Below are 16,793 nucleotides of genomic sequence, written 5' to 3'. Positions count from 1 at the left end.
TAGTACCTTCCAGATCATTCTACCCTGTTGTCAGAGTCACCGGAGATCATACAGGTTTGTAGCACAGTCTAATTATAGCACACCACTGCCCCTCACTGAATATCATATGTATTACACATTAAATAGCTCAACCACATAACAGTATAAACTATAGGACAATTACTTTGATGTCAACAACAATTACTTCCGGGTCAACAATGTCTTAGTATTGGATGACCGGATGTGAGAAGCAAATTGAATATCGCAGCTGTTTATCCGAAAGAATGTACTACTATTCCTGATCTGACATATTCTATTTCCTAGCGGCAAGGATGATGTTTCATTGCTTTAATTCCAATCATGTGTTACCCTTTAATTCACCAGAAGATAGACATCAAATCTTTAAAACAAGTAAAAAATAAATAAATCATCACAGCCATTGCATGGCATACGAATGAGTGAGTGAGTGTGTATGGTTTTATTCCAGCAATAAAACCATCGTCTTCGGCGTGACGAGCGAAAACTTTAACCACTATGCTACCCCAATGTCCGTTAGAACTTGATAGGATGGACCAAGACAGTGACTTCATCTCTGATAGCAATGTACTTGTATTATATACTGGCCGCATAAAGAAACTGTCCACACAGAAAATATACATATAGGCACACGGCGTTTTTATACATAAATACAGGTATGAACATAGCAAGTATTGGAGACAATCAAACGCTCATGCGCGTGCCAGGCGACGTGACGTCATTGATGGTGGCCTATGGACTTGCAATGTGTTACTGCATGTGCAGCCCGTGCAGCTGTACACAACATGTGAACTTGCTGTCACTGTAGAAAGTTTGATCTTTGGTCATTTAAACGTTCACAAATTCACATGAGAATTCACATGCACATCATGCCAAGATTAACATCTGCTCAACGTCAAGAAGCCATTGGAATGGTCCAAGCAGGAATGAGCCAACAACAGGTGGCAGCACATTTCCAATGCCATCGTAACACGATATCTGCATTGGTCCGGCGTTATCGAAACAGTAATGACGTCGCCGACCACCCACGTTCTGGGCGTCCCCGACGTAACGACGCCAAGACAGGACAGATGGATTCGGGTGACTCTTCTCAGACACAGGTTCAAGACGGCAGTGACCACGTCCAAGACCATTCATCAGGCCTCTAATGCTCATTCAGTAGCCTCTATTCATCGTCGATGCACTGCTGTGCTTGACGCACATGGTGGTCATACCCGTTATTGACTTTGTGACTTCGTCGTGTGACCCCCTACTCGATTTTGAACTTCTGACGTCATCGTTACGGATATTGCTCATGTTCTTTTGACATTTTGTGGTGGTCCGATACTTCAACCTATAAAGTGACTACTTCATTTCGTCTTTTCTGTGTTGTATTCAAATTCTGAAGGAATATTCTGTGTGCAGAGTTTCTTTATGTGGCTAGTATAGTAAACCCAATATATATAACTATAATATTTTAGGGGTTCCGGAGCCGATTATGTCCGACTCTTTCCTGAGTGTTGATACTTGTGAATTCCTAGAATCACTGCGTCTGGTCTCCAAACGGTCGTACAACTGAATGTGCACACACAACCAAGCAAATTTTTATCACATCGTATGTTTTCGTATATTTGTGCAGGTTCTAAATAAATCCATGAGGATAACAATAACCACCAAAAAAAGAGCCATTGGACTGGTTCATACAGAATGTGTGTATGTAGCAACGTTCTGTGCGCAGATATTGTTTCTGAAACTTGAGTTCAGTAGATTAATTTCAGTACATGTTCCCCCTGTCACTCTTCTCTGCTCAAGGTTTCAAACACTGTTTCACATAATTGGAAATCCGATCTACTGCCTGCAGTCAGAAGGATTTATATATCCCTGATATATATAGTCGGAGACATCAAACCTCATTACTGATATTCTCTCCCACATCTTTCTCTCCTGAAGGTATCACACATTACTTTCTCTAATTAGGACAAAAGAAATGGCTTCTTCTCCAAAGGCGTCGACGTCAGTTGAGACTTTTAGCACTTCGTCAACCAAAACCACGACATGACCCATACACCACCTTGGACATATCTTCCATATAGTATCCTTCGCCAACAATTGCTTCCAACATCATCCCTGTTCAGCTATGTTTTAATGCTGTATCCACCATCGAAGCAAACCAAGTAATACCTTCGGAAAGTATCTGGACTGCAGAACTTGATCCATTGTCCAGTAAGCTTGAAAGATCTTACTTAGTTGTATATTTAAATGCATCTCAATGCATGAGAATGATCTGATAATCAGCATCACTCAAATGCCAAGGCTGACACAGTATCATAGAGCATATGGGTATGCGGTAGGTATCTGAACGCAAACATTGTTTCTCCCAGATTTCAGTAGATATTTTCTCTGTCATCATTCTCTTCTCAAGGTTTCAAACATTCTGTGAAGAAACAATGTTTCACATAACTGAAAATCCGAACAAATTCGCTTTATATAGCTGTGATACATCCAGCCGGCGACATCCCTCCTTATAATCCTTATACTGGAATGATAACTTTCTCCTGCGGGTTTCAAACATTCCATATTCCTTCATTATGTTCTCTAATTGATGAACAAAAATGCCACCCGCCTCCAGAATCCAATACACCACCCAGTCCGAGGAAGTTTCCCACATGTTAGATGTTTCATGTTCCAACATTTGCTTCCAACGTCTCCTCATCAGGTGGTACTCCATCCCGTTGTCAGGAAAGTTATAGGTCTTATCCTCCACTCGTCCAATCGTTGATCGATCATCCATTAAGCTTTCTGCTGCATGCCCTGCTGCCCGAGAGGTACGGGGCCACCAACTTACGTACACTGACTCATCCAGAGATAGTGCAAAGTGTCTTTCGTTTCCATCCTTAGCTTCCCATGTGTACATCTTTATTTTCTCTGAAATATTTACACAATATGCTTATTACATTCATGAGACACATTGATGAACATCAGGATCTGTTATGAATGTTTGGACAGAACTTGACAACGATCTGTTTGATTGGTATTTTTAGAAACTGATGGTTAGTTGTAAAACATAAAGTTCGTTACTGTTCATCTTGCCAACATTTACATGAATCCATTCATCAGTATATATACATGTAGTTGTACCATGTGCAGACCAATTGCTGAGGGTAGCATGGTACGAAAATGCAAATATTGTCTTCAATTTCTGCTGTTTTAATGATTTATCGACCTTGGACAAGTGGTATTCCCCGACACGAAGGTCGATAAATCATTGGCTCAACCGAAAGTAGTTGTATTATATGACACATAACTACATATAACAAAATAGTTTGATAAGACAAGTATAGTTAGTTTACATCTGGATCTATCAACCTATTCCCATGTCAGTGACTGGAAAGGGAAACAATTCTGAATCAGTATCGTCACGGGAGAACAAGGGTAAATTAGTAGTCATATTATAATTCGTGTTATTCTGTCTGATATGAAACCGAGGCATTCTATCAGGTTATGGTAGTTACCTTTCAAAGGGGAATCCCAACCTGGCATGTTGAGCAGAGTCTTTAAGCTTGATCCACCTCCCAGGTAAATGACCAAATATCTCCGTAATGTTTCTGGTCTCCAAACAATTGTAAGACTCTTTGGGGCTCCACCTGCACGGAGGACATTGTACACTACCCTGCAACAGTTCTGACGCAGAAGGGAATACAGAGGTATGTCCTTTTGTTTCTTCCAGCTCTTCATCATTTCATCCAGGTCTAATTGTGTAGACGAAATCCTATACATATAGTCAGGAGTCATGGCCTCTGCTGCAATATCTCCATAAAGGCAGCAGTTGAATCTTCGTTTCTTCTTTAGCCCAGATTTAGCTCCGACCTCTTTAGGCCACAGACTGATATATTCGCCATTACTTAAATGTAGAGATGCGTGGCCGAACTGCTGGACTCCAAGAGGCATCCATATATAGATGTGATGGTAACTGAAAACGGGGTCATTGTTATAAAAAATGACATAAAATCTATCAACTTTCTTTTTGAAACTGTGTAGAAGTTAATATGCCCTTGCATATTATGCTGATGTGGCGGCATTTTGAATTTTGTCAGTGCGAAAAGGTTCTGTGAATGATATTTAGTAAACACACAGTTAAAAGGGTTTTGTTCTCAATACCGAAATGGACGTCGGACCTAAACTAACGTCAGGTCTAACACACGCAGATCTACCTGGAGCCTCAGTTAAACTTCCTGGCCTTTCTGGAAATCAGCATAGAAGCTTCTTAATTCTCGTATAAATGAGTAACGAATTTATCCCAGTCAGACACCCTAAAATATGAGACACCATGCCAATACTTTAAATATTGTACCTACAGTCGTTTCTTAGAGTCTTTGAAACTAAAGTCACTATCATCGAATGCAAATTTACGAATCCACATTTCCTTCCTGTTGATTGGTTCACGATGTTCTGAGGAGCGATTGTCAAATCGTAACACTCAGCTGAGATGAGGGAAGCTGGATTATAAGCATACTCTCATCAACGCAATAACATGCAGGTGATATGTAGGACACACTACGGGGTATTACGTAAAGACGCTGCCATTTGACATAAATGCTTTGAGCACAATCATATCAAAGTAGGATGTAGAGATGTAATCTATCAAACTTTCACATTCACGTTGTAATTGTGAAAAGCCTTTTAGACATTATTATAAGGTCGCCGACTTTATGAAATCATTCAAGGTTTCACCATTCGTATTTGAGATGAATTCAAAGAATTTTAAGAAATTCTAAAAACACAAACCTTGAGTCAGAATGTGTCATTGTTTGTTCTGTTCGAGGTTGTTATGGATGGCACCAAACCTTCAAAAACAGTAGGAGAGATGTCAACTGTGGACCCAGAGGCTCGACAATAGCTTGGCACTGAAAGAGGTGGATCAAAATGGTGTAACAATACTTCGGGATCAATTTACAAGCAAGCAACTGCAGTAGATTTGTGTGGTAAAGCTGGTTTGTTTACGTCGCACTCGACAATATTCCAGCTATATAGCGGCGGTCTGTAAGTAATCAAGTCTAGATTTTGTCTTCAACAGACTGAATGCTTATTCCATTAGCTTTTAATAAAGAATGAAAATTGACTTCATCACATGTCTTGTTTTATTTTGTCTCATATCTAACTCGGCTAGTTAGATGTAGTTGTGAAAGACTCGGACAGAAGGATACAACAACAGTCGATTACACCCAATGGAACATATAATATATAGCAGACGAATTCAATGTTGACTTCGTTTTAAGTTGGAGAAAGTCCTCACGCCGTCGAGTAGTTTTGTTCTTGAAGCCTCACTAATCGAACTATATTGGACTTTCTCTTACACTGAAGCTTATTTCTGAACCATATGTGTATCGTATATTTTTTTATACAGAACACCTTTTCACAAATCATATGACCGGATTTACAGAAATGTCGATACGTCAGGAAATGCTTGATCATAGAGTATTTCAAACACATTTCTTTCAATTGTAACAGGTCCTGAAGTTCCCGTTCTTTCCGAATTTACTAGGGTCGGATATATGGCTATTTATTTAGGTGGAGAAACTTTCGTAAATTTGTAAATGTTCAAATGTTTTCATGCCTTAGAAACATGTATTATTCCGGATATCAAGGGTATGTATTTGAAAACTTTCTGTGCTAAATCAAGATGATCACAGAAATTTCTGCTGTGTGAAATTCTGGGTTCACATCGTTTTGTTTTCTCCAATGCGGAAGCTCTTCACTCCAAGGCTCATGTGGTCTCATTAAGCTTTAAACATAAGGGTATGGCCTAGCAAAAGTTACTTTTATGTCCACAAGTCCTTCCCTTCTAAATTCTCGGTCAAATTGAGATGCATTATTACCACATTGACAGAAATTAGCATTTATATTTATGGTTTGGTAAAATAACTCCATTGTATACACTGACGTAATGTGGTAACTGGTAACATATGGTGTAGGGATTCACTTTTCCACAGATCCACTTTCAATTTCTCTGTATTACCCGATTTCATCGACGTATTGCATTGAATTGAACAGGTTTAAAATAGCATAGACTCACAGAGAGGATAGTGATACAAGCATTTGATATGAAATAACCATAGTATTTGAAATGGCTAAAAATGCTAGATACAGTCCCCCAACACGCCTATGTCCATGGGGGTCATAGTTCAAAGCATTTCTTAAATAATCCAATGACTGTACAGTTATATTATAAGCACAGATGATTGTTTTCAGGAAATGAGTACTTTTCCACCAACATATAGGAACAAGTATAACAAGCACATTGTTCTGTGGTCTGTGGGAAGCCGATGGATGGGGTTATTGTTATATTCTCTGGACGCTTCCTTCAGTTTTCTGCAATAGCTTTCAAGAATAAAGGATAAAAACTATCTATAACCACCAAGCGGTGATACTTTTAGTTTTCATCACAGAAAAAATAATTATCCTCTATGTAGATACACATTGCGAACGTTCAGTGTGCTCTGTTCAGAACCTTACAAGCTAAAGGCAATTATATTGCTGCAGTTGGATTGTACTCTCGGCTTAGTCAAAATCGGACGACTGGTTAAATAATTACAGGTGTTTGAAGTGTACTTGAGGGCTGGAATTCGTAAAAACACAACCAAGAACAACGGTTTTGACACGCGAGCGGGTCTCAGGAATACAGCCGATGTCGTTGGTTCACGTCCCGTGTAAGCACAAGAGGAAAATCTAGACTTGCTTCATTTAGGGCTTTACCATTATAGAATGGGCTGGGCGAGAGGGGAAACAGTGTGGTTCAGAGAATGTGAGACAGACTAAAACAATCGCTGCTTCCATTCGTTTTTACAGAGTAGGTAACGCTAACAAGAGTTTCAGTGTTAGTGTTAGTTTAGTGTCTAAGTAGTGAGTGAGTGAGTATGGTTTTACGCCACTTTTAGCAATATTCCAGCAATATCACGGCGGGGAACACCAAGAAGTGGGCTTCACACATTGTACCCATATGGGGAATCGAAACCGGGTCTTCGGCGTAACGAGCCAACGCTTTAACCACTTGGTTACCCCACCGCCCCCAAGTGTCTAAATAATAGCACAAATACTGACGACGCAGTCGTAGCAATGCAAAATAGGATCGCCACAATAGTCTCGGTTAGAAATGAGGTCGCTACTCTGTACCTACCGCCTCTCTCATTATAAAAGGTTTTTGTACAAGATATAGGGCATAGCAAAAGTTCAAACAGTGTTTATGATTCATGTTTGGTTGGACATGGTTACGCCATGATAAGGAGAGGTGACGTGAAATGGGGTTAACGACGTAATTGTCGACGACGACGTGTGTATGTGTTGTTGCTTGTACCTGCAGGTTTTATAGTGCCAGCTCACTGAGATACCGTGCCGCAGTGAAGCATAAATACCCCACTCAGACACATTACACTGACTCGGAGCCGACCAGTCCTTGTACCCATTAATGCCGAGCGCCAGGCTAGGACCAACAAGTACCATATTTTAACGTCTTTTGGTATGACGCGGTCGGGGATCGAACCCGCGAACTTCCGTTCTCTAGGCGGACGGTCTAACCACTACACCACGGAGGCGCCCCATGATAAGGCAATGGTGTCACATGACTGTAATCATAATGACAATATCTCTAATGTTCAGCAATTAACAAAAGCGACAAAATCTTTTCGATAATCATAATAAATATCTGCCAAACTGCAGGCTTTCACACTTTCAGGAATGAATCACAAACAATTGATGACACGAGGTCACCAACACTTACAACAAAGCCAGTAGAAAGTCAATTCCAAAGCCGAATGTATAACCACGATGACACTTGGCTCAGCTCACAGAGGTGTTTGCATGGGACGACATGTTTGTAACTGGTACATTTAATTCAAGAAAGTTGTATAGTTGGTGAACAATATGGCTTTAGAAAGGGCTTTTAGACTACGGATAACATTTTTGTTGTTGACACATTGATCAATAAATATCTTTTCTATAAGAGAGGTCGGCTATACTGTGCTTTTAACAATGTAAAGGGAGATTTGACTCTAGAAGTTGTTTAGTTTTGCAACTATGGAAAGGTGTTGTCAAGGGACGAATATTTCGAGTTCTTAAGGACATGCACAGGTCTGTCAAATCTTGTGTCTCGTTAGATTGTGGTCTTACAGATTTCTTCGAGTATCTCTCAGGCGTTAGACAGGGATGTTAGTTGTCACCATTTCTCTTTCAATCTTCATTTGATGAGATGGCGTGCGTCAAGCCAATGGTGTTACATTACATGCTTTAGAATTGTTTATCTTGCTGTTTGCAGATGATATCATCTTAATCGACGTGTCTGTTGTTGGTCTACAAAAGCGTCTTGACAAGTTGTCTGCATATTGTGATAAAAGGAAGCTTACTATTAATATGGATAAAAGTAGTGTTGTAGTGTTTAGAAATGGTGGGAAGCTTAGACATCAGGAAATGTTTCAAATTGGTAATGATGATGTTACAACAGTATCTAATTATAAATATCTTGGTGTCCAGTTAACAAGCTTGGAAGGTTATTCAAATACATGTACTCCAGTCGAGGTTGGGTAAATTTACATCTCTGCCTCAAGATGTTTGTTTTCAAAGTTTTTTATTTGAAGGTGTTACCAATTTTGACATGGATCTGAAGTTTGGGGGTTTTATTCATCGCCTGATATCGAAAATATACACACTAAAGTCTTTACTAAATTAACTCTTGGATTGAATAGTAATACTCCAAATAATTTTGTAAAATGTAGAAATGCTGTCAAAGCGTCCAATTACAAGTATTCAAGCATTGGCTTATATTATTAACTCAAGAAAACAACTTGATATTGAAGAAAGCTTACACCTTTCAATATAAAAGTGGGCAGAGAATGGTAGTGCTTGCTGGACACTCAAGGTTAAATCATTGTTATTTTCTTACAGATTCGAAGAGGTTTGGATTGAACAGAGTGTTGGATGGGCTGATTTATTCTTACATCAGTTTAGGCAAAGATGTGTAGACATTGAGAATCAAATCTGTCATGAACATATTCAGTCTTGCTGCAAACTTGAACTGTTCTTTGCTATAAAAGATCATTTCAATATCATAACTGGGTTCGATTTATCGATGTTACATTAATTCGATTAAATATTTAAATGTTCTTGGATCTAATCACAGTCTTCTAAAAGATACGGGCCGATATTATAACATTCCACGAAATTAACGTGTTTGCTCTTTTTGTATGGTACCAGTTGTCGAGGATGAATTTCACCTTTGCCCCGTGTGGCCATTTTACCTTGATCCGCTATCCAATCTCATACCTCAATACTATGACATGTTCCCAACTCGCTAACAAATGGTCTGGGTATTTTGCTCACACCACAGGTGGCAGAATGGACCAGGTTCAATCAATCGGCTAGTCAAACCCTGTGCATGGCAAGTAGTTTGCACAATATTTTTTCAATATATACTTAAGTCTTGGCCATAAAGGTTTGTTGAAAACGTAATTACTGTTTTCTTAATTTGTACAGAGTCCTCTGGCTCTTGGGCCAGTCCGGTATTTTCCTGCTTGAGTACAACCTCATAGTATCCTTGGTGTCGTCTGCTGGAGATCAACAGACATGATTCCTTGATTACATCCCATGGTTGGAGGGTGAAATATAAACTCTGTCAAAAAAGAAACGCAACCCCTGTATTTTAGAGATTTTGATCTGAAGTTTTAGGACGACACGGCATTTTTATTATTTAAGACAGAAGTCTGAAATTTGGCAGAATAATAACCCAGATGGGCATGTTTAAAATTGTCATTTCAAAAGTCATCTCACAGACACCAGTTTGTCACCAGGGGGGCGTCTTTCTCAGTATCTCGTATGAGCACCACGCGCTGCAATCACTGCACGGCATCTCCTTGGACAAGAACGGATAAGACGCCGGATTCTTTCCTGGGGAATGGCTCTCCACTCCTCCTGCAGTGCAACGGCGAGCTGTTGCAGCGTCTGTGGCGGCGGCTGACGTTGACGTACGCGTCGATCCAGAGTATCCCACAGGTGTTCAATAGGGTTGAGGTCTGGTGATTTAGAAGGCCATGGCAAGACATTGACGTTGGAATTCTGCAGAAAGTTCATTGTTGCACGTGCAGTATGAGGCCGGGCGTTGTCTGGTTGAAAAATCTGTGTCTGTTGGTCAATAATCGGGAGAAGGTGAAGCTCTAACACGTGGTTGATGTAACGTTGGGCTGTCAGGTTCCCTGGAACGATCACCAAGTCTGATTTCTGGTTGTATGAGATGGTTCCCCAAACCATGACGCTTTCTCCGCCAAATCTGTCCACCTGTCGGACGCAGATGGGCGCAAAACGTTTATGACGTCTCCTATACAGACGCTGTCTTCCGTCGTGACGTTGCAAAAGAAAACGTGATTCATCAGAAAACCAGATTCGCCTCCAGTTTTGTAAAGTCCGTATCCTTACGTTGTTGCACCACCTGAGTCGTCGGCGTCGATGTAGGGGGCGTAGTACAGGTCCAACAACTGGTCTACAGGCACGTAAACCCGCTTCTTTCAGGCGGTTCCTAATCGTTTGAGCTGACACTCTCCTCAAACCTGGTATTTGTGTGGCAGTCACGGTTGGTAGGGCATGCCGATTACGCAGGTGATGGACCCGGATGTACCGATCTTGAAGGGCGGTCGTGATTCTTGGCCTTCCACTTCTCGGGCGATCGTTGGTCAAATTGAAGTTGTTGTAGCGGCTACAAAGTCGGGATATCGTTGTTTTGTGAACATTTAGGTGCCGTGCAACAGTTCCAAAACTTTCTCCGGCTTGAACACGACCAATGGCGATATTTCGGTCGGCAGCACTCAATCGTGGCATTTTTAACACAGCTTTTCGGCGACAAATGAATGAATATAATACGAAAGCACATGGGCTTTTATACACCCCTACATTAACTGCCATTTTCATGATTTGCATGTGGTTTTTTTGTGCGAAGTCACCATGAGGGTCATTTCATGCGTTGTGACGGAATAAGCAATAAAATACACTTATGCGTACAAATGCAGTTGTTTGGATGGTAATCTTCATTAATTACGTGTATAATTTCAATACATTCGAATAAAATTTAGTTTGGAAGCAATAACTTCATTCAAACGAATTTTTCATATCTGAGGACAGGGGTTGCGTTTCTTTTTTTGACAGAGTTTATATATTTCTACCATGGCAACCCACGAATCTGACGATTCATTTCTTCATTTCTTTATGAAGCTCAAGGAAATGTCACCAACCACGATGATTGGATTGAATCCAGTTGCCGTAGCAAAGGACATTGAGGGTTTGGCCGGCGAGGAGGAAGATATTTAAAGGCTGCGATCTGGTTCCCTGCTACGTGAGTGCAGGAAACAAATGCAATCCCAGATTTTGCTCAAATACGATGATTAGTAAATGTTACTGTTGAGGTTTCTCCCCACAGGACACAGAAAAGCAACAAAGGCATTGCTCGTGATATGGGACCTTGCCTTTCAGATATGGATGAAAATTGACTTCGTGACTTCCCAAGGTATGTGTTGAGTAGAGCATTTAAAATTTGAAATAGATAGTTTTTAGACTCGAATTTTGTGATATTTTGCTTATCTTTCACTATTATTTATGCGTAGTATACTCTTCTCGTCACTATACGGTTAAAATACTGTGGTGTGGCTTTAATTGTTACCTCTCACTAGTTCACAGGTGACTAATGGGATCAAGTGGTCAGGCTCGCTGACTTGGTTGACACATGTCATCGGTTCCCAATTGCGTAGATCGATGCCCATGCTGTTGATCACTGGATTGTCTGGCCCAGACTCGATTATTTACAGACCGCCGCCATATAGCTAGAACATTGTTGAGTGTGGCGTAAAACTAACACTAAACTCAGTCACACACATCGTTGGAAGGTGAAAGAAAAATGAGCAGTTAGAAATGATTAAAACCCAATTACAGGTAGGCAGGCTTTCATGACGACCCATTCCATGTAGTAGATTTGTTGACCTGGGAAAAATCCAGATGTTCTGAAAAAAGCTTTGCATGTCATTTTCATGCAACCTTTGAACTTTACTGTATGTGTAAACCGAACGTTACAACCCTGGTCCTAACGCGCAAATCACACCCTTTTCCCGTACAACATTTATTACGTAATGTGTGAGCTATGCCTGAGATCCATCGAGAGGTAATTGATCTTGCCACAATAGTTTTACCAGTTCATGTTGAAATTGTGATCCGCTTTTGTAGAGTAAGTTAATTATGTGACATAACATGTAATTTTGAAAATTATTAGTCTATAAAGCTTGTTATCAAATACTTCTTGTCTGTTGCTAGTCATGTTTTCTTACAACACCATGTCAGTCACCTTGGTGCAAGACCTCTAAATCAGTCATTTCATGAAATGACTGGAAATTTCAGTCATATCGCGAAATGGCTGACCCTCTTAGTCATTTCACGAAATGACTGAAATGTTAGGTCATTTTGCGAAATGACTGATTCACATTCTGACTGTAACATATAACAGACATAGAAACCTACGGCCCCGTTTCACAAAGCTTCGAGGAGCTACGACTGTCGTACCTCCTGTACTGTAACATAGACTTACGACTGTCGTACCTCCTATACTGTAACATAGACTTACGACTGTCGTACCTCCTGCACTGTAACATAGACTTACGACAGTCGTAGCGCTACGGCAGCTTTGTGAAGCAGCAGCATCTTGTTAATTTAAACATTTCACTTCCTGGTATATCAAGTGGTATATCCCGACAAAGTCAGCAAGTGAAATATAAGACGACCACTCAGCCAAGCTTTGAAAACATACAAGCCTGTGGTATTAAACCCCCATTGTCCGTGTCTTTTTTGAAAATATTGACATTGATGCCTACAAATTGCAACAGAACATTTATGAAATGAATCGTACAGCATATTTCTTAGTAGAAGTTCACAAAAAGCTCGCATACATGTATGTACTTACAAATATAAATATAGGCCCAACACCGAGTATTACAGTGGTCGGAAAGAATGGTTTATGAATAGCAGGGGAATAAAAAAGCTGGCGATTTCTAAACAGACAAATAATCATTGAGGAAAGGATCATTCGAACCCTGATGAGGTACTCACTGAGATGTGAAAGTAAGGCCTCCTGCTCGCGGAGGTACAGTTACAGCAGTCTACGGCACAAAACATGTCAACATTAGTTGTCGCTAAATATAGATGCATGGTACATGCGCTTAATATAGATGCATGGTACATGCGTACTACCGCTGTGTGCTGGCTGAAAGGCATGTTTGTAGCCGTGGTTCGACGTGTATATTGCAATATAATGTTAGGGGATGTAGAGGGGCAATGATAGCGTCCAGGATAGGTTCTGTTAGGGGATGTAGAGGGGCAGAGATATCGTCCAGGGTAGGTTCTGTTAGGGGATGTAGAGGGGCAATGATATCGTCCAGGATAGGTTCTGTTAGGGGATGTAGAGGGGCAATGATAGCGTCCAGGATAGGTTCTGTTAGGGGATGTAGAGGGGCAATGATAGCGTCCAGGATAGGTTCTGTTAGGGGATGTAGAGGGACAATGATAGCGTCCAGGATAGGTTCTGTTAGGGGATGTAGAGGGACAATGATAGCGTCCAGGATAGGTTCTGTTAGGGGATGTAGAGGGGCAATGATAGCGTCCAGGACGGGTTCTGTTAGGGGATGTAGAGGGCAATGATAGCGTCCAGGACGGGTTCTGTTAGGGATGTAGAGGGCAGATAGCGTCCAGGATAATGATAGCGTCCAGGACGGGTTCTGTTAGGGGATGTAGAGGGGCAAATGATAGCGTCCAGGATAGGTTCTGTTAGGGGATGTAGAGGGCACAATGATAGCGTCCAGGATAGGTTCTGTTAGGGGATGTAGAGGGACAGAGATATCGTCCAGGATAGGTTCTGTTAGGGGATGTAGAGGGGCAATGATAGCGTCCAGGACGGGTTCTGTTAGGGGATGTAGAGGGACAATGATAGCGTCCAGGATAGGTTCTGTTAGGGGATGTAGAGTGACAATGATAGCGTCCAGGACGGGTTCTGTTAGGGGATGTAGAGTGACAATGATAGCATCCAGGATAGGTTCTGTTAGGGGATGTAGAGTGACAATGATAGCGTCCAGGACGGGTTCTGTTAGGGGATGTAGAGTGACAATGATAGCGTCCAGGACGGGTTCTGTTAGGGGATGTAGAGGGGCAATGATAGCGTCCAGGACGGGTTCTGTTAGGGGATGTCCAGAGGGTGACAATGATAGCGTCCAGGATAGGTTCTGTTAGGTGATGTAGAGTGACAATGATAGCATCCAGGATAGGTTCTGTTAGGGGATGTAGAGTGACAATGATAGCGTCCAGGACGGGTTCTGTTAGGGGATGTAGAGGGACAATGATAGCGTCCAGGATAGGTTCTGTTAGGGGATGTAGAGTGACAATGATAGCGTCCAGGACGGATTCTGTTAGGGGATGTAGAGGGCAATGATAGCGTCCAGGACGGATTCTGTTAGGGGATGTAGAGGGACAAATGATAGCGTCCAGGACGGATTCTGTTAGGGGATGTAGAGGGACAATGATAGCGTCCAGGACGGGTTCTGTTAGGGGATGTAGAGTGACAATGATAGCATCCAGGATAGGTTCTGTTAGGTGATGTAGAGTGACAATGATAGCGTCCAGGACGGATTCTGTTAGGGGATGTAGAGTGACAATGATAGCGTCCAGGACGGATTCTGTTAGGGGATGTAGAGGGACAATGATAGCGTCCAGGACGGGTTCTGTTAGGGGATGTAGAGGGACAATGATAGCGTCCAGGACGGGTTCTGTTAGGGGATGCAGAGGGACAATGATAGCATCCAGGACGGTTCTGTTAGGGATGTAGAGTGACAATGATAGCGTCCAGGACGGGTTCTGTTAGGGGATGTAGAGGGACAATGATAGCGTCCAGGACACGGATTCTGTTAGGGGATGCAGAGGGACAATGATAGCGTCCAGGACGGATTCTGTTAGGGGATGCAGAGGGACAATGATAGCGTCCAGGACGGGTTCTGTTAGGGGATGTAGAGTGACAATGATAGCGTCCAGGACGGGTTCTGTTAGGGGATGTAGAGGGACAATGATAGCGTCCAGGACGGATTCTGTTAGGGGATGTAGAGGGACAATGATAGCGTCCAGGACGGGTTCTGTTAGGGGATGCAGAGGGGCAATGATAGCGTCCAGGACGGCTTCTGTTAGGGGATGTAGAGGGACAATGATAGCGTCCAGGACGGGTTCTGTTAGGGGATGTAGAGGACAATGCAGAGGGATGATAGCGTCCAGGACGGGTTCTGTTAGGGGATGCAGAGTGACAATGATAGCGGACGGATCCAGGGGATGTAGGCAATCTGTTAGGGATGGGTTTCTGTTAGGGGATGCAGAGGACAATGATAGCGTCCAGGACGGCTTCTGTTAGGTGATGTAGAGGACAATGATAGCGTCCAGGACGGGTTCTGTTAGGGGATGCAGAGGGACAATGATAGCGTCCAGGACGGCTTCTGTTAGGGGATGTAGAGTGACAATGATAGCGTCCAGGACGGCTTCTGTTAGGGGATGTAGAGTGACAATGATAGCGTCCAGGACGGATTCTGTTAGGGGATGTAGAGTGACAATGATAGCATCCAGGATAGGTTCTGTTAGGTGATGTAGAGTGACAATGATAGCGTCCAGGATAGGTTCTGTTAGGGGATGTAGAGTGACAATGATATCGTCCAGGATAGGTTCTGTTAGGGGATGTAGAGTGACAATGATAGCGTCCAGGACGGGTTCTGTTAGGGGGATGTAGAGGGGCAATGATAGCGTCCAGGATAGGTTCTGTTAGGGGATGTAGAGGGGCAATGATAGCGTCCAGGACGGGTTCTGTTAGGGGATGTAGAGGGGCAATGATAGCATCCAGGATAGGTTCTGTTAGGGGATGTAGAGTGACAATGATAGCATCCAGGATAGGTTCTGTTAGGGGATGTAGAGTGACAATGATATCGTCCAGGACAGGTTCTGTTAGGGGATGTAGAGTGACAATGATATCGTCCAGGATAGGTTCTGTTAGGGGATGTAGAGGGACAATGATAGCGTCCAGGATAGGTTCTGTTAGGGGATGTAGAGGGGCAATGATAGCGTCCAGGATAGGTTCTGTTAGGGGATGTAGAGGGGCAATGATAGCGTCCAGGACGATAGGTTCTGTTAGGGATGTAGAGGGGCAATGATAGCGTCCAGGACGGGTTGTATAAGGGGATGTAGGGGGGCAATGATAGCGTCCAGGACGGGTTGTATAAGGGGATGTAGGGGGGCAATGATAGCATCCAGGGCGGGTTCTGTTTTGGGATGTTAAGGGGCAATGATAGCACAAACTTCAAAGACCGGGACAGGTCCTGTTAAGGCGTGTAGATCGACAATGATCGATATTGCCCAGTAATTGTCATGTTAGGGGATGTAGATCGACAATGATGGATATTGCCCAGTAATTGTCATGTTAGGGGATGTAGAGCGACAATGATGGATATTGCCCAGTAATTGTCATGTTAGGGGATGTAGATCGACAATGGTCGATATTGCTCAGTAATTGCCATGTTAGGGGATGTAGAGGGACAATGGTCGATATTGCCCAATATAGGTCATGTAAGGGGATGTAGATCGACAATGATCGATATTGCCCAGTAATTGTCATGTTAGGGGATGTAGAGGGACAATGATCGATATTGCCCAGTAATTGTCATGTTAGGGGATGTAGATCGACAATGATGGATATTGCCCAGTAA

General features: G+C 42.4%; 1 protein-coding gene across 2 annotated transcripts; it reads right to left on the bottom strand.

The window, feature by feature from the left end:
• Positions 1 to 1,068: 1,068 nt before the first annotated feature.
• LOC124280128 lies at positions 1,069 to 13,189 on the bottom strand. 2 transcript variants are annotated; one of them, XM_046716017.1, is made up of 4 exons: positions 13,120 to 13,189; positions 4,780 to 4,898; positions 3,507 to 3,964; positions 1,069 to 2,919 (listed from the first exon to the last, which is right to left on the bottom strand). In XM_046716017.1, the coding sequence occupies exons 2-4, from the start codon at positions 4,797 to 4,799 to the stop codon at positions 2,447 to 2,449; spliced, it is 951 nt and encodes a 316-aa protein (XP_046571973.1). In that variant the 5' UTR covers positions 4,800 to 4,898; positions 13,120 to 13,189; the 3' UTR covers positions 1,069 to 2,446. The 2 variants fall into 2 exon arrangements, with proteins under 2 accessions (XP_046571973.1, XP_046571974.1); XM_046716018.1 differs by lacking the exon at positions 13,120 to 13,189 and having other exon boundaries at positions 4,780 to 4,906.
• Positions 13,190 to 16,793: the final 3,604 nt, after the last annotated feature.

This window comes from Haliotis rubra, unplaced genomic scaffold (assembly GCF_003918875.1).
Source record: "Haliotis rubra isolate DU_JTF1 unplaced genomic scaffold, ASM391887v1 Scf260, whole genome shotgun sequence".
Lineage (NCBI taxonomy): Eukaryota > Metazoa > Mollusca > Gastropoda > Lepetellida > Haliotidae > Haliotis > Haliotis rubra.
This window is presented reverse-complemented; position numbering and strand designations above follow the sequence as displayed.